This window comes from Bos indicus x Bos taurus, chromosome 3 (assembly GCF_003369695.1).
Source record: "Bos indicus x Bos taurus breed Angus x Brahman F1 hybrid chromosome 3, Bos_hybrid_MaternalHap_v2.0, whole genome shotgun sequence".
NCBI lineage: Eukaryota > Metazoa > Chordata > Mammalia > Artiodactyla > Bovidae > Bos > Bos indicus x Bos taurus.
The window spans coordinates 110,686,988-110,704,552 of NC_040078.1; the positions used below are offsets into that span (position 1 = coordinate 110,686,988).

Here is a 17,565-nt window from a genome sequence, read left to right on the forward strand (position 1 = left end):
GTTCCAAAATCAAATCAGTAAATGCTGTGTACGAAATCTGTAAATTTTTCTCTAATTCCATTGGCCCAGCACAAAGCTAATTTATGCTTTTGAACTGGAGACTACTGTTCTTTCTGTGGAAAGATACCAGCAGTCTGCTCATAAGGGCAATCAAGAAAGAAAAGGGTCTTCTAACATCTCTCCCCAGGAGCTGATAGGGCCCTGGCTGTTTGCTTTCACGGGAAAATTGCTCTGGAAAACCCATTCAAATATCTCCCAGCAAATCACGGTGGCCTACAGACAACTCCTTTACCGCTCATTGGCCGACTGAAATCTTCAACCACTCCATTCCTCCCGCCTCTCATCGAGAGCCAATAGGAGAGATGAGATCTTCGTAACCTAGCGTCACCAAGCACAGTACTTGCAATTGGCTATTGGAGCTACCGATCGAGAAGTAGGCGGGGCCATGCCAGCAGGCCTATATAAGAAGAGGACAAAGGCGGCGCGCCGCCTGTGTCATCCGCCATCTTGTGCGAAGCAAGGTGGCCTCCACGTTCCCTGAACGACTTCTCCGCTTTTGCCTCGACCGCCCCTTGATCACAGACATGTCTCGGGACCGGTTCCGAAGCCGGGGCGGTGGCGGTGGCGGCTTCCACCGACGCGGAGGAGGAGGCGGCCGCGGCGGTCTCCACGACTTCCGCTCCCCGCCGCCCGGCATGGGCCTCAATCAGAATCGCGGACCCATGGGGCCCGTGCCGGGCCAAGGTGGCCCCAAGCCTCAGATCCCGCCACCGCCTCCTCACCAGCAACAGCAGCAGCCACCGCCGCAGCAGCCGCCACCACAGCAGCCGCCGCCGCTTCAGCCCCCGCCGCACCAGCCGCCCCATCAGCAGCCGCCGCACCAGCAGCCGCCGCCGCCGCCACAGGACTCATCTAAGTCTGTTGTTCCTCAAGGACCCGGTTCGGCTCCCGGAGTAGGCAGCGCCCCTCCGGCCACCGGCTCGGCGCCGCCCGCCACACCCCCGACCTCGGGGGCCCCCACGGGGCCAGGCCCCACCCCGACCCCGCCGCCCGCTGTCACCTCGGCGCCCCCAGGTGCGCCTCCACCGGCTCCGCCGAGCAGTGGGGTGCCCACCACCCCCCCTCAGGCTGGGGGCCCGCCGCCTCCACCACCTGCAGGGGGCCCGGTGCCCGGGCCTAAGCAGGGCCCGGGACCCGGCGGCCCCAAGGGCGGCAAAATGCCAGGCGGGCCGAAGCCTGGCGGCGGCCCGGGCCTAAGCACTCCTGGCGGCCACCCTAAGCCGCCGCACCGAGGTGGCGGGGAGCCCCGCGGGGGCCGGCAGCACCATCCGCCCTACCACCAGCAGCACCACCAAGGGCCGCCGCCCGGAGGGCCCGGCGGCCGCAGCGAGGAAAAGATTTCGGACTCTGAGGTGAGTGTTAACCTGAGCTACGCGTCGGTTTTCCTAAGATGGCGGCGGCCCCTCTCCCCGCCCTCCATTTTGTCGGAGACCGGAAAGGGCGCCTGCGCGCGGGAGGCCGGGGTGGGTGGGCGGGGCTGCGGGATTGAGGGGCGGACGGCGCGGGTCCGCTAGCGGCATCCCTGGGGAGGCCTCCGGGCTGGCAGCGGGTGGTTTGAGGAAAGTTTGATGGGCCCTGTTAAAGCTAACGGATCCTGGGGTCCAGAGTAAAGAGTATAGCTTGAAATTTAGGACTGACGACATCGGTCGAGTTTTTCTCTTAACGCTTAGCCACAGGTTTCGTCGTTGACAACAGTTTTAATCGTTTTATTCATACCCTTCCATCCTTTTAATTTTTGTCCACTATAGTTTTGATGCTGTCAGGGACGTTAGGCATAAACGGTTGACGAGGTTCCTGATACAGACAGAGCCTACTCTCTAAAGAGACTTCTCAAGAGTATTAGGATGGTTTAGGCTTTTTAATGTTATGAGTGATTACTTTGGAAGTCCGGTTAGGCATGTAATACGATCTTTAAAGGCAACAGAAGAGCAACCCGATTGGATTGGTAACATACTCAGTTTTGGGAAAAGACTATTGGTTCTTCCTACTTGCAGGGGTACCTTGTATCTGAAAGTTTCCTTCCTTTTATATCAGGGGTTTAAAGCCAACTTGTCACTCCTGAGGAGGCCTGGAGAGAAAACTTACACCCAGCGGTGTCGGTTGTTTGTTGGTAATCTACCTGCAGACATCACGGAGGATGAATTCAAAAGACTTTTTGCTAAATATGGAGAACCAGGAGAAGTTTTTATAAACAAAGGCAAAGGATTTGGATTTATTAAGCTTGTGAGTTTAGTTTTTGTGTTTTTCTGGTGGAATTATCTTTTTTTTTTTTTTACTACTACATAGTGTTTTCTGAACCAGCAACTTTATAAAGTTTTCATCACTAACAGAAAAGATGTAGCCTCTCTATAGTGCATAATATGTAAAACGGGCGATTGGGTGGTAAGTGTCAGGGAAGACTGCTTCGAGATAAGTTGAATTGAGCTGGCAGTAGAATAGGATTGGGGGTTAGACTCGTAACAATTTTAGGGTGGGCATTAGCCAGTTTTGAGGTCATTAACTTTGAGTGTATGTCTTGATGCTTGCAGGAATCTAGAGCGTTGGCTGAAATAGCTAAAGCTGAACTTGATGATACACCCATGAGAGGTAGACAGCTTCGGGTTCGATTTGCCACACATGCTGCTGCCCTTTCTGTTCGAAATCTTTCACCTTATGTTTCCAATGAACTGTTGGAAGAAGCCTTTAGCCAGTTTGGTCCTATTGAAAGGGCTGTTGTAATTGTGGATGATCGTGGAAGATCTACAGGGAAAGGCATTGTTGAATTTGCTTCTAAACCAGCAGCAAGAAAAGCATTTGAAAGATGCAGTGAAGGTGTTTTCTTACTGACAACGTAAGTTTTTATGTTTATCTTAGTAACTCTTACTTACTAACTTACGAAGAAATTGCGATACAGATGGAACAAAATTAAGATGGAACCATTTTTGTTGTTAGAACTCCTCGTCCAGTCATTGTGGAACCACTTGAACAGTTAGATGATGAAGACGGTCTTCCTGAAAAACTTGCCCAGAAGAATCCAATGTATCAAAAGTAAGAACAATTTCTTAAAGTACAAAAGAGAACTTGTTCGTTTTTTTTTTTGTTTTAAGTTTTTAATTTTGTTTTGGGGTATAGCAGATTGACAGTGTTCGATAGTTCCAGGTGAACTGCAAATGGACTCAGCCATGCATGCACATGTATTCATTCTCCCCCAAACGCCCGTCCCATCCTCTCTGCCCTGTAGCATTGAGCAAAGTTCTCTGTGCTGTACAGTAGGTTCTTGTTGGTTATCTATTTTAAATAATAGGAATGTGTGCATGTCTTACCCAAACTCTTAACTATCCTATCCCCTTCAGCAACCGTAAGTTCGGAGAACTTGATAATTTTTCAGTTTTGCTTAATATGTACAAAAATCTTAGATATGCTTAATGAAAAGCTCAGGTTTAGAAAGCTAGAGGATTTGAAGCAGTCATTCAAATACCTAGTGGTTGTTTCTGTGGTAGCTATATTTTTATATGCAATCTTGTTTTGTTCTTAACAGTTGTTAAGATGTGTTGTAGATGTCCTGGTTTTTCAGGGTTGGAAAAATATTCTTTGAATTGAAACTTGGCTTGGGAAGTGGAATTAGGACAGTGAGGAAGGTAGGATTGATCCTCATTGCCTGTGTTACTGTCTAGCATCATCCTGGAATGTGTAAAGAGATAAGATAACTAAGAATCAAGGTAATTTTTGCCTTCCAGTATTTCTTAGAAGTGAGAAGCCAGTGGAAGGACCAGTGATTTTTAGGGGACATCAGATACATATATTTCTTGTGTGCATCCATAAATTGGTTCATATTTAAATATTGTCAGGGAGAGAGAAACCCCTCCTCGTTTTGCCCAGCATGGGACATTTGAGTATGAGTATTCTCAGCGGTGGAAGTCCCTTGATGAAATGGAAAAACAGCAGCGGGAACAAGTTGAAAAAAACATGAAAGATGCAAAAGACAAATTGGAAAGTGAAATGGAAGATGCCTATCATGAGCATCAGGCAAATCTTTTGCGTCAAGGTAAAATACCTTCTGAATTTTGCCGGTAGGATCATTTGCCTTTTGAGCGTATTAGAATTTGTTAATGTGAATCTCTAACAGAATTTTCCAATGTTCAGATCTAATGCGACGCCAGGAAGAATTAAGACGCATGGAAGAACTGCACAATCAAGAAATGCAGAAACGTAAAGAGATGCAATTGAGGTACAATTTTGTCAAACCTTTGTTTCAGTGTTAAGTGTACCTAAATTTTGCAGGTGAGTCAATTGAGGTACAGAGATATTAAATACTATGTCAGTGTTGGTTTAATGCTTAAATTGTGAAATAGAGGTTTCTGTTATATGGCTCATTTACTTTGCTGGAATACATTTAGGGCTTTTCTCCTTAGTCCCAACCTTCCATTTGCTGTAATGCTCTTGAGTAAACTACTAGTTTCCTTCAAGCTGAATTTTTTTAATGTGCATAGTTTTTGTTTACATACTTGATGAATATTTCCAGGCAAGAGGAAGAACGACGTAGGAGGGAAGAAGAGATGATGATTCGTCAACGTGAGATGGAAGAACAGATGAGACGCCAAAGAGAGGAAAGTTATAGTCGGATGGGCTATATGGATCCAGTAAGTAAACTTTTGCAATGTAATCGGAGTTTTCTACAGAATTTGTGGATACCTAGGGTGCAGTTTATTCAGTTAAATGTCACTTTTCACATGGTAGCTATTCTACCTTTTTCTTTCTTTCTTTTTAACCCAAGTGTTTATGATTGATGGGCCTTGAGTTTTACCTTCTTGGGTGGGCCAAAAGATTTCATTGGTTAGGAAGAAGCTTGCTTTATAGGTTTTTTGATAATGGCATCTTTTAAAAAATCACCTAATTGGTTTTTTCCTTTAAGTTGAAAACAATTTTTGTTCAGCTTTGGAAATTCCTTGTTAGGGAATTTCCAAGTTAAGAATTACCAAGTTAAGAATGCTTGGTATGGGTTTAGTAGAAGTGTATGAAAGGATTTTTTTTTTAATTTCAGAGAGAAAGAGACATGAGAATGGGTGGTGGAGGAGCAATGAACATGGGAGGTAAGAATGAAAATTAAATTAGTAATATTAATGAAGAGCAGTATTTTGGTTGAGGGGTAACCAGCATTTTTGTTTCCTAGATCCCTATGGCTCAGGAGGCCAGAAATTTCCACCTCTAGGTGGTGGTGGTGGCATAGGTTATGAAGCTAATCCTGGCGTTCCACCGGCAACAATGAGTGGTTCCATGATGGGAAGCGACATGGTAATGTATCTTGTGGGACATAGTTCAAAAGGAAATTCTCATTCTCACAACTTATGTGTGTGTGTTTTTTTTGTTTTTGTTTTTTTAAGTAGGTGACTGGACTTCTTTTAGTTCCCCTATCGTGTAAATCCGTAATATTGGTGAATACCTTGGCAACATAGAAGAACTCAATGTGGTAACCACCTGATAAGGTTGCCAACAAAAAGTCAATACTGTTAGTATGTTGGGAGTTACCTTTGGCAATAAGTAGACTTAGGTGCTTTCCATTATATTGCTTGTGTACTTTTGCACAATAGTTCATGGCAAATCCAAATTCTAAATGTTAGATACTACTGATTATTCTACATCCAAGTGAGAGTAATCAAATGGCAAGTTGTCATTCATAAAGCTGGTATTTGCCATAAGTGTGAATCAGACTTGTTTGTAGCTTGTAGCTTTAGGCATGTTTTAGCAATGTTTAGGACTTTGACCTACATTTGGTGTGACTTTATCCATGAAAAGGGAATTGTTTAGTCTTCGGACTCGTCGTTTCCCTCCTGTTGGGCCTGTCTTTAGGTGTACTTTCTAAAATAAATGGACATCTCTTTTGCTACAGAATAGCAAAAGTCACTTATTTTTTAGCATACTAGTTGTGTGCATTTGATCTGAACCTTCTTGATGGTGTCATATTTTAGCTGTACAGATAGCGTGTCAGGATCCTTTAGAACAACCAAGAGAATTGGTCTGAGTGGTGATACTGGGATTTTACAATCCTTAGAAGAACTGAATATTGGCTGTAGAGGTGGGTTTGGAGAAAAGTGCTTTGTCACAACCGAATTGAATCTAATTAGTTCATCTACAGTCTTTTGGCAAAGGAGAGAAGCTGCAGTATATAGCTCACTAGATTCATTTTACAAATAATAAGGATTTAGAATGGGGCTTCATCTGCTTAAGGCTTTGAAGATTAGAATCATAAATAGTTGGAGGGTTAAATGTAGCGCTGTTAGCTTCAAAATGAATTTTAAAAATAATGTGAGTTATATTTTGGTTTATATGCTTCCTAATAGTCAGATGTAGGTTATATATCAAATTTGTAACTAATTTTGACACGATGTTCCCACAATTCAGATTCTATAGTCCTTGTGACGTGTAGCTTCTGGATTCTAAGATGATGTGGTAACAAACCCCCAAATTTCCTTTTTACCTTTTTGAGATAATACAATGCTCTGAAAACCTAAAATTGTTAGGATTTTGAAATAGTTGGAAGGATTAGGATTTAGTCTTGAGTAGCCCTGTAGTATTTTATAGGAAGCATGTTGAAATTATTTATAATAACATTTTTAAACCCTGATGCCTTTTTTAATTTCTGGGGGGTTTTGTTGGATTTTTGTTCTGTTTTGGGGCTTTGTTTTGTGTTTTGAGCAATACTCTTAATAATTGGTCTGCTTTATATGAATTTGAGAGATAGTTCAGGCTGCTGTGCTTGCATATCTGTAGGGTTACTCTGTTTGGGATCATAGGTTTCTAGGATTAGAATTAACCTAAAACAAGATGGAATAAAGTCCTGCTTTATCGCAGTCACTTAAGCTTGGTATTAATGCTGTTTGGGAGACACCCAAAACACGGAATCATAACTGTCGGGACTTTTCACAGACATAAGGGAAAATGAAAAGTTGGGCTGTTATGAGGGTGGGCTGTATATTCAGTTAATTTGCAACTATAAAGAACAGTACTGTGAACATAATTTCTCTGGTTTTATGTAGTGATGGCTGTGAAGGTGATATACTTGGAGAGAATATGGCAACACTTTTAAATCAAATTACTGTGCCGGTTAAGTGACTAAACCTATTAGTCTTCTATTCTTTTTCTTTTTGTAGTCTGGTAGCATTTTATTAAAAACTTTGAACCTTTTAAGATTTCTGCAACTTAGCAGATGTGTCTTAAGATCTTGAAAAGCACAAGGTTTCTTATGCAGCACATACCACTAACTGGTGAGTAGGTCTTTGTCACTTCATTGAGTGAATTGAATCTGTCTGGTTGGGCTTGTTAGGCTTACTTGGAAATTAAATTTCCTGTTCAGACCTTGAAAGTGAGAAGTTTGTAAGCTTTTCAGTGGGTTAATCTGATGTGAAATTTCTTAAAACTCATTTTGGAATGGGTTTTCACATCTGCACTAATTCTTAAATTTTTTAGCACTACAGGGAAGATCTATTCTTTGAAACAGGTGTATGAGAATGGCTCAAGTGGGAACATACCACAAGGCATGTATTATCGTAAACTAATTTTCAAATTACCCTTTTTTCCTTTCTATGTTCCCGGTACCTGTGGATCGACTCATTGGTGATTGTATCGACGAACGTTGACTACGGAACCTTCTAAAATATTTACTTAACACACATGGACATCAACTACATATAATGAACTGTTAATTACTGTTCCAATAGCGTACTGAGCGCTTTGGGCAGGGAGGTGCGGGACCTGTGGGTGGACAGGGTCCTAGAGGAATGGGGCCTGGAACTCCAGCAGGATATGGTAGAGGGAGAGAAGAGTATGAAGGCCCAAACAAAAAACCCCGATTTTAGATGTGATATCTAGGCTTTCATTCCAGTTTGTTTTTGTCTTTTCTTGTTTAGATAACCAGTCTTTTAAATTCTTGCATTTTAGTAAGAAAGCAACCTTTTTATGGATGTTAGCAGTTTATTGACCTAATATTTGTAAATGGTCTGTTGGGGCAGGTAAAATTATGTAATGCAGTGTTTGCAACAGGGGATTTTTTTTTCCTTTTTTTTTTCCTTTTTTTTTTTAAACTGTATAATGTCCCTCAAGTTACGGCAGTGTACCTGTGCCACTGAATTTCCAAAGTGTACCAATTTTTTTTTTTTACTGTGCTTCAAATAAATAGAAAAAATAGTTATGATATTGATCTTCAACTTTGCCATTCATGCTTCTATGCACATTAGGCTAGGTATTCCACTTGGAAAGCATAAGCGTGTCTAGGCCTTTGAATGGCATATGCCATTTCTGGGAAATGTTATTTGTAGGCTAAGTATTGCTTTCTACTTATAAGTACCCCCTTGTTTTAAAAAGAAGAAATACTTACTGAAGTAGTTTCATGATTTGATTTGTTTGGCAAGGAAGCAAGCTGGTGCTAAGTATTTTTAAATGGCTATGTAAGCAAAGCTGAACTGTAAATCTTCATCCAGGAATGTGTATCAAGATTATGGAATGGGTGTAAGACTATTGGTAGGGGGAGAAAGTGGTTATGACTTAAATGGATCTTTTATGGCCCTATGATCTATTCTTTCCTTGAAAGTTTCTGAAGAAAAAGTGGAAAGATCATTTTGTTGCATTCCTCCATTCTTGTTTTTTAAAAAACGAGTCCCAAGCCCTACAAATGGCTTGTATTGAACTTTCACATTTGAATTAAAGATTGTTAAACATGAAGCCTTTTCATGTATTACTTTTAAGTGATTTATAAAGGTGGAGTTTAGTGTGAATAATTTAAAAATAAGAGGTATAGTTAATCATAAAGTAGGTTAGAAATGTATATACTTGTAATCTAACTTTTTACATCTCCTTGTGCTACTTCTATTGGGCAAAATCTGTAGGACTATGAAAAAAACTAGTCTGTTTTCTAAGAGCTTGTAGTGACTGTTAATAACATAGGGTTGCAGAGAACCATTCTTAGGAAACATTTTTGTTTTTCATAGTTTCCTTTTGATGTGGCACAAAATCTGGAGACAGTGGCTCGTGCTACACAGTACAGATGTTCCTTCCTCCCACCATAAAGCTTTCGGAGTGTTTCGATGGTGGTGTCAGTTTAACATCAACTTCATTGACTCTCCTTCCATCAGAGACATTTTGACTTATTAATAAAATAGATTGATACTGGTGTCTGTTAGTACAATGGGAACACCTGCTTTCCCAGTGTATTTTTAAGCAGAGGAACAATTTCCTAAAAGTAGTAGGTAAAGTAATTGAATGGTTTGGCTTTGATTTTAGCTGTTTCCATTCTAATTTGTACATTATAGAACTCTTACTGTGGAATGTGTCTTCCTCCTTTTCACCTCTTTTAGTGTTAATTGGCAAAAGTAAAATTCTAAATCAAATCTTTAAATGCTGAAGTAAGTTTAGTATTGTGCCTGAGTACAAAGGGAAACCTATAGTTGAAACAATTGAGCACTGTGCATAGGAAACCTGTTAATACTAAAACACTAGTGGAATATAAAGGCATGCCACCAAATTCTGGTTGTGTGACTGACAGGTACCTGGTGTGCTAATTAAGGGAGAGAATCTCGTTAGAAAATGTTCATTATTTCTGTTCACCAAGACACTTGGAAATGAGTAGTTCTACCATAATAATAGGAGGAAGTTTTGTCCCAAGTCATTAATTGGTGATAATGTATGAGATTTTCTGTATTGGAAACAAGGGTCTTGATTTGAAAGGAGTCCATTACAATTTGAATTGTATGGTAGGGACTCCGTTAATGATAAGAAAATAAGGGGTGTTCATGGGACACCCACAGAGGGTGAACTTGAATGTGTGGGTGGGGGCTGGTGGGGAAATGGGAAAATCTGCCTATAAAATTAATGTTTCAGTTTATTTTTCAGATTACATGCCTTTCTTTGTAAAGGGATGCTGGCACAGACCCCTAAAATAAGCTTTTCGTAGTACTGTACCTTTGAAGAGTGGTGAAGGATGCTAATGGATTATCTCCTAAAAGTTGTGGTTTTGATAGACTTACTGTGCAGAATTGCTAAACATGGTTTAGCAAATAATGTTGCTTAGTTTTAACTAAGTTTTGACTTTTATCACTGAAATAGCAGTGTATCAAGGGTTGTAAGCTACTCAGACTTTGAACAAGTCCTGCAATGTATATGATAGCCTAATGTGAATTTAAATCATCTCAAAAAGTAGATTCCTAAAAGCTGATTTACGAAACTTGGGGTGGGAAAGGGAAGGTAGTATTTTAGAGGTATTTTGGCCAGTCTTCTCATTTAAAGAAACCACCTGCCCCCATTTCCTCTTCTCCACTTTCTCTCATAATTTTAAGAGGAACACTTGATTGTTTTTAAACTAACTGCTCCTCTTACTACTCCTTATCTTTAAAAAATGCATTCTCTAAGAGATCCCAGTGTATTTAATAGGGACTTCAGAAACTTAGCCCATTGGTTCATGTTCAGTGAAACCATAATCCTCTTGGCTTAAAACACTAATTAAACTTCTAAGAAGTACTGTAAACCCCACCACTCTTTATTAGATGTATTATATCACTAATATAAATAGACAATAATTTGGGAAATTGTAATGTTACGCCTGTGCAATTTTTGTAAGTGGCATATCATGGCAGATCAAAATTCAGATACTTGGCTTTTCTTGGGCAAGCCACTAAGTTTGTGGCGGAATATTTTCTGGTGTTCTTGGACTGCAATTGTGCACTATTAAAGTAGTGGCCTGCTACATAACTGCATTTAGCCAGCATTTCTGCAGTGCGTAACTGTGAGGAACGTAGTACCGCAAATGGCAATGGACATTAGGACCCGGATGTAGTATTCCTGCTTGCTCCGAGATTCTCATTGCCGACTGCATACAGGTAGGTAACAAGCAATATAATCTAACTTGGTGACTTGCTATGTACTTTTATTCCGTGGGCATTCTGACATCATACTTCTGACAATGAAATTACAGTGCAGCACCTAACACGTGTATGATAAAGCTAGCTTATATCAAAACTGTGTGGGTTTGGGTTAGAGCTGTAATTTGTCAGGCAGAATTCAGTGCTGTTGCAGTTCTCAGATAAAAAGTGCAAACTTGAGTATTTGGTATGTATCTGATTCAGTTGTGTGGTTTTTGGTTGCATCGTAACTGAACATAACATGAAACACATCAGTGGTGTGGGGGAGAGGGGACCATACCATATTTGGAAAGTAGAGTGCTTTTAGCATCTTGACACAGACTGTATACAGCACGTGACAATTAGTTTCTGTTATAGCAAACTGACCTTCCCAGAGGTCAGCAATATCAATTTCAGAGTGCAATCTTGGTTATTACTCCACAGGGTTGAGTGAATTAAAACTAAAAGTACAGTTTTTTTTTTTTTGCAATGTGATTTGAACATTTTTTAAATGGGCTCCATGGGAACAGCTTTGTTACTAACTGGGGGCATAGATGGGAATCTAACATGAATAGTTCAAGTTCTGTGATTTGTCTAAATATGTCTATACTCTAAACCTGGGGGAAGATGGTGTGGCATGTTGACTTGCCTATTGAATACATGTTGGGAATCATTTCCCAACTGTAAGACTTCGTCGTATTCTGTAGGATAACTGCAAATGTTCAGGGTAGCTTTTTGAATTTGGTTCCCTTAGCTTTTTAGGGATGAGATGTTGCAATCCAAACTGTTCAATTACCAAAATAGTAAGGCTTCAAAAGCACCCTCTCTGTTGTTCAGGATTTAAGCTTTGCATCAACAGTTGTTCCAGACCTCAATTCAACTGAACATTGGTCTATGAACTGATTTTTAGCTAGCATGCATGAGAAATAGCTTTCATGTATAATGTTTTCTGCTCTGTAACTGGAAAGTTTGGTTTACTTCGCATAAATGTTGGCAAAACTCTTCATGATTATGAGAATTTCTTTTGTATCAAAAATGGCTTGCTCTTTGGCAAGCAGTTCACATGGTGGGGACAGACTTGTAACTTTAATATGCAGTCCATTCAACCAAATGACTTGACTCCTGCTAGACGAAAGAACAAATGGTGACTAGTTTAGCTCTGTATTAGTAATACAATGTACCTCAAACGTAATGCTCAGTATTAGTGACAATAGTGTCATGAAATTGGCATGCAATTCTGATGGGGTTTTCCTATGGCATAATCCATGAAGTTGGTAGCCAACACTTGGCTACCGTGGCTCAGTGATTGTTTAGAAATAAAAGATCAGGTTTATTTCTTAACAGTCAATAACACTTTTGAGAGAATGTACTTAATACATGGACATCATTGGGTTGGGGGGTAATTTTGCTTCATTCTGCTTATTTCAAGATGAATAGGCTTTTGCACTTTCAATGAGAAACCTGTGACTTAAGTTGATTCTTACTAGTTTCGATTTGTATGCAGCTGTAATTTGTGAATTTTAGTGCAGAGGGTCTTTTTAAAAATCAGTCAAAAAACGGGATAAACGGGTTTCAATAGTAACTATATCCCAGGTGCTTGCATTGTATTTCATAGTCTTTTCTTATTACAAACAAAAATTATTTTTAATGACAATGGTCGCAAGTTCAGAGGTGTGATGCCAGAATGCATTTTCGTACTGTTAGGCCCTTGGGAATAGATACCGGTGCTTTATGAAAGATGAAAGAAATGCAATGGGTGCTCTTCATATAAGGTTGCAAAACCTACAAAGAATGCATAATAGTCTCATTTTTCCCGATAAAGAGATGCGTGTGACTAGTTTTGGACTTTTAACTTTAATGGGGGTTGCATGTTTCTTATTGTTAATCATTGTCAGCTGCAGTGACATGATCCACAGTCCTGCATTTACTGCCTTAACATTAATGATTTTGGATAGGTTTTAGAGAGCTGGGATGTTTGTTCTGGGCCTTTATTTGGTTTGGGCTTTAGCTGATAACGTTTCAGTGCTCTGTCAGCTAGTGCAGTTCTCAAATGGCTGCCTGTTAGGGAAAGAATTCAGAGGATTTGGCTGCTCCTAATCATCTGTCATTGCTGCTAGATAATGATTGGCAATTTTTAAGACTCAACTGTGGAAATCACACAGTTGCTGGTAAACCATCAAACATAAATGTTGCTTTTGAACACCAGTGCTGAAAAGATTTATTCAGAGGGTGAAAAGGGGGCTGGATGCAGAATAGGATAATCTGGAGAATGGAGGAAGAATGCAAAACGATATAGTATCCCTTATGGATGGTACATGTGCAACAGGGAACTATTTCATATACCCTTGGCAGTCTCTGATAATCAGGGAGGAAGAAAAACCTGGAATTTGGATTAAGGCTGATCTTTCTGGTTTTTGCGCACTGTGGCTCTCCCAGGCATATATAGTGAAGGTGAATGTCTTCTCCCTCAGAAAAACTCAGGTTCCTTGCTGTCCTGATAAGGCATAGCTTCCCTGCCGTAACTTAAAACTCAGTGAGGACTTAAGAGGGAAAGAATGAGGCAAATATATAGGACTGCAGGATAACAACTGCATTGTTGTGTACTGTGGAATGGGGAGGGCACTCTTGGAGGAGGACTGCTGAAGGTGGTCAGTCTACCTGAGAATGGAAGACATACTTGGTGGGGAGCAGGGTATGTGCTTTTATATGAAAAGAGCCGATGTTAAAACTCATTTGGTTAGGTAAACGTTGTCACATACCTTCACATAAGGGATAGTATATTTTGGGTTGCAGTCAAACTTCATTGTGCTCAGACTGGTGAAAATGCAGTTAGGCTTTTGTAAATACAAAGAAGATACAGTTCTCACTCTAATTCAGGTGTCTACTGCTACTTCAGAATGATTTTAGAGTCCACCCACCTCCCCCATGAAGTTTCTTCCTATTTTTTATGCTGTAACTTGCCCCCAATCTTTGTTTCTGGAATTTTACTCTTTAAATTTTGAAATTAGCATTTCTAATCTTCATGCCCTTGTCTTTTATATTAACTTTTTCTTATTATTCTTTAGGTAAGAATGATTGATGTTGGCTGAGAACTGGAGTGCTCATTCACTTGAAGTAAGTTTTCTTGAAAGTCTACCTATTAAGGATTTGGGGTTTGGTTTCTATTTAATGGTTATGATTTGATTTAACTATGTGGGGTGAAAGCTATTTGATTTTTTTTAAGATGTTCACCTCTTGATACCCCTGTATTTTTGTTTTTTAAAATAGATGTGTGTGGGTGTATATGAGTTGGAAAGAGAAAAGGCTGGGAATACTTACTACAAAAATGTTAAACAATAGAAGAAAAAGATGAAGTTAGATCAGAAAAGGCTTGAATTTGTAGAGAAATGCTGTATTTTGTGGTACTCTAAAATCAACTTGGGTCCAATTCAGAAATCTCCTTGAGATTGCTTTCACAGTATAAGTTGTGAAGAACAATTGTTCAGTCATTGGTAGGGAGAATTCCTTTAAAGTACATTTGACCTTTGAACAACATGGGTTTGCGCTTCAGGGGTTCACTTAATGATGCTGATTTTTTCCAATAGATACATACTACAATGCCAGGTCTTACCTAAACTAACTGTGAGATTGAAAGTTGCTCAGTTGTGTCTTAACTCTTTGCAACCCCATGGACAGCAGCTTGCCAGGCTCCTTTGTCCATGGAATTATCCAGGCAAGAGTACTGAAGTGGGTAGCCGTTCCTTCTCTAGGACATCTTCCCAACCCAGGGATCGAGCCCAGGTCTTCTCCCTTGCCAGGTGGATTCTTTTTACTGTCTGAGCCACAAGGGAAGCCCATAGCCAAAAGAAAAAAAACCAAACCACTACTGAAATCCAAACCTATGCCAAAATATATACCTGTTGATGTCAGAATAAAGTGTACATGTTAAAAATCAGTTTTGTTCAAGATAATGCCAAATATGTTATCATAACAGATATTTTAATGCTAGGTGGATATAAGTTCTCAAGACGTCACACAGCATGAACTGATCAAGAAAGCAAGCCACAACTTGTTAGACTGATGAAGTATCAAGGTAAGTTGAGATTCTTAACTCTAAACTGTCCTCAGGGACTTCCCTGCAGTCCAGTGGTTAAGATTTCGCTTTCTAATGCAGGGGGTGAGGGTTCAATCCCTGGCAGGGAGTTAAAATCCCACATGCCTCAGGGCCAAAAAACTAAAGCATAAAACAGAAGCAGTCTTGTAACAGATTCAATAAAGACTTTTAAAATGGTCCACATCAAAAAACATCTTTAAAAAAATTGTCTTCAGAAGGAATCTTGGGTGGTGTAAGATAACTGCTTATGTGGATATCTCATTTTAATTTCTTCTGTGTTAAAACTTTTTTGTAGCAAGTATGTTTTTATAACATTTACTTAAATATTTAATCATCTTTTTTTTTTTAAGTTTTCTGAGGTGTGGTAGGCCTTGGCTTTAGTCTTGTTTGGCTAAAGCCTTGGGAAAAACAGGGACTTAAGTTTTTAATAAAAATATATATAGCTTTATTTACCTTTGCATCCATACAACAATGCAGAGGAAGATTCAGAAGATTTGAAGTTCCTATTTTTCATCCAGATAGTTAAATGGTGGAGTCACTGATAGAATAGATGGAAAACAAAATCTAGAGGGTTGGCAATTTTAAAGGGCAATTCAGCTCTGCTTTTCTGGCTAAAAAGCAGTCATAGACATTAGGTAGACGAATGGACAGTGACTGTGTTCCAGTAAAGCTTTTTTTTTTTTTTACAAAATGGGCTGTAGACAGTAGCTTACCTGTCTCATGTAATAAAAATTGCATTTGTTCATGGTATCACTTAGATATAAAGGGCTATCATAATCAGTTGAATTTTAAGCAGAAATGGGAGAATTGAGATCTGTGTCTTATACCTTAGAAAGTATTAGTTGCTCAGTTGTGTTTTAATTCTTGCAACCCCATGGACTGTAGCCCACCAGGCTCCTTTGTCAATGGGATTTCTCGGGCCAAGAATAGTGGAGTGGGTTGCTGTTGCCTTCTCCAGGAGATCTTCCTGACCCAGGGATCAAACTTGGGTCTTCTGCATTGGGGGTGGATTCTTTACTGCCCAAGCCACCAGAGGGTGCCAATTAATGGAGTATCTTGAAGAGATCTGCCTTTTAAGAGTTTGGTTGTAACTAAAAGTTCTTGTAGAAGATGGAAATAAAATTTAATAAACTCGCTAGGTGAGTCTGGTATTAAAATTATTTGTGCTGCTTAACCCTTATTTATCTAGAGATAAGCAAATACTTATGCTACCACATTCTTTGATTAAAGTTTGGTTGTTGCTGATAAATATTTGAGACCTTGATACCTAATTATTAACGACTTTTGGAATAATTGTTTCCTTTTAATTGGCAGGATTACGTGAACTGTGTCCTGAAACCCAGTGAGGAAAAGAGCAAAGAGAGGAATCAACCTGTTGTTGAATAAAAATGTTTCGAGATGGGATTTTGTTTTGGTTTGTTTTTAAGTAGGATTCTTCTATTTTTGAGAATTTTTCCATAAGTATCAGCAACTTATTTCTCAGTGGCATTGAAGTCATTCCATATTACAAGTTTAAAACAAATTGCATAATTCAGGATTTATATTTCTTGAGTCCTTTTTGGCAGAGCTGCTTCAGCCTTTTTTTCCACCCCCCCCCCCCCCCCAGCTTCTTAATAGCTAATCAACCTGATGCCCTTATTTATTCACGGGTTTAGCTGTCAGTATCTTAAAAATCACCTTCAGGGGCTTCTGGCTGTCCAGTGGACCAGTGCAAGGGGTACAGGTTTGAGCCCTGATTGGGGAATTAAGATCTTATACGCTGCCTGGTGTGGCCTTAAAAAATTGCCTTCAGGCTTCATAAGTTTTAGTCTTGGAGTTAGCATGTGATCGGCAATTGTTAATTGCCACAGAGGTGGCACAGGATGAGATGGTTAGCATCACTGACTTAGATGGACACGAATTTGAGCAAACTACAGGAGATGGTGCAAAGTCAGGAGCTTGGTGTGCTGTAGTCCGTGAGATAGAAAAGTCACAACAGATTCTAACGTGACAGTGACTGAACATCAAAGCAATTGCTAAGTAGGTTTTTATGTACTGCTACTGCTAAGTCACTTGAGTCATGTCTGACTCTGTGACCTCATAGCTGGCAGCCCACCAGGCTCCCCTGTCCCTGGGATTCTCCAGGCAAGAACACTGGAGTGGGTTGCCATTTCCTTCTCCAATGCATGAAAGTGATGAAAATGAAGTCGCTCAGTTGTGTCTGACCCTCAGCGACCCCATGGACTGCAGCCTTCCAGGCTCCTCCATCCATGGGATTTTCCAGGCAAGAGTACTGGAGTGGGGTGCCATTGCCTTCTCCATTTTATGTACTATTGTGTATTAGAAAAGGATTACCAAATTATGGTTATGAGTAATTGGGTGTTATTTCACTCAAAGACTGAATTGCATATTGCCAAATACAACATTTTGGTTGTCCTGAGTGGCAATTCTGTAAACTGGAGTTGAATTTTATGTACAGTGTAATGGGCAAATTCTCAGTTTACCTATAAGTGTAAGGGAAATACTGTTGTAATTTACTATAAAATCTGCTTATCCCCTTCATTCTTG

At 40.2% G+C, this 17,565-nt stretch overlaps 1 protein-coding gene across 5 annotated transcripts; it reads left to right on the forward strand.

The window, feature by feature from the left end:
• Positions 1–477: 477 nt before the first annotated feature.
• SFPQ (splicing factor proline and glutamine rich) lies at positions 478–16,422 on the forward strand. Of its 5 annotated transcripts, XM_027537877.1 has the most exons (13): positions 495–1,412; positions 2,095–2,283; positions 2,589–2,890; positions 2,992–3,087; positions 3,888–4,084; positions 4,183–4,267; positions 4,562–4,679; positions 5,081–5,129; positions 5,210–5,331; positions 7,755–10,904; positions 13,991–14,039; positions 14,914–14,997; positions 16,333–16,422. In XM_027537877.1, the coding sequence occupies exons 1-10, from the start codon at positions 585–587 to the stop codon at positions 7,890–7,892; spliced, it is 2,124 nt and encodes a 707-aa protein (XP_027393678.1). In that variant the 5' UTR covers positions 495–584; the 3' UTR covers positions 7,893–10,904; positions 13,991–14,039; positions 14,914–14,997; positions 16,333–16,422. The 5 variants fall into 5 exon arrangements, with proteins under 5 accessions (XP_027393680.1, XP_027393682.1, XP_027393681.1 ...); XM_027537879.1 differs by having other exon boundaries at positions 478–1,412; positions 7,755–14,039; XM_027537881.1 differs by lacking the exon at positions 7,755–10,904 and having other exon boundaries at positions 478–1,412; positions 14,899–14,997.
• The last annotated feature ends 1,143 nt before the right edge of the window (positions 16,423–17,565 follow it).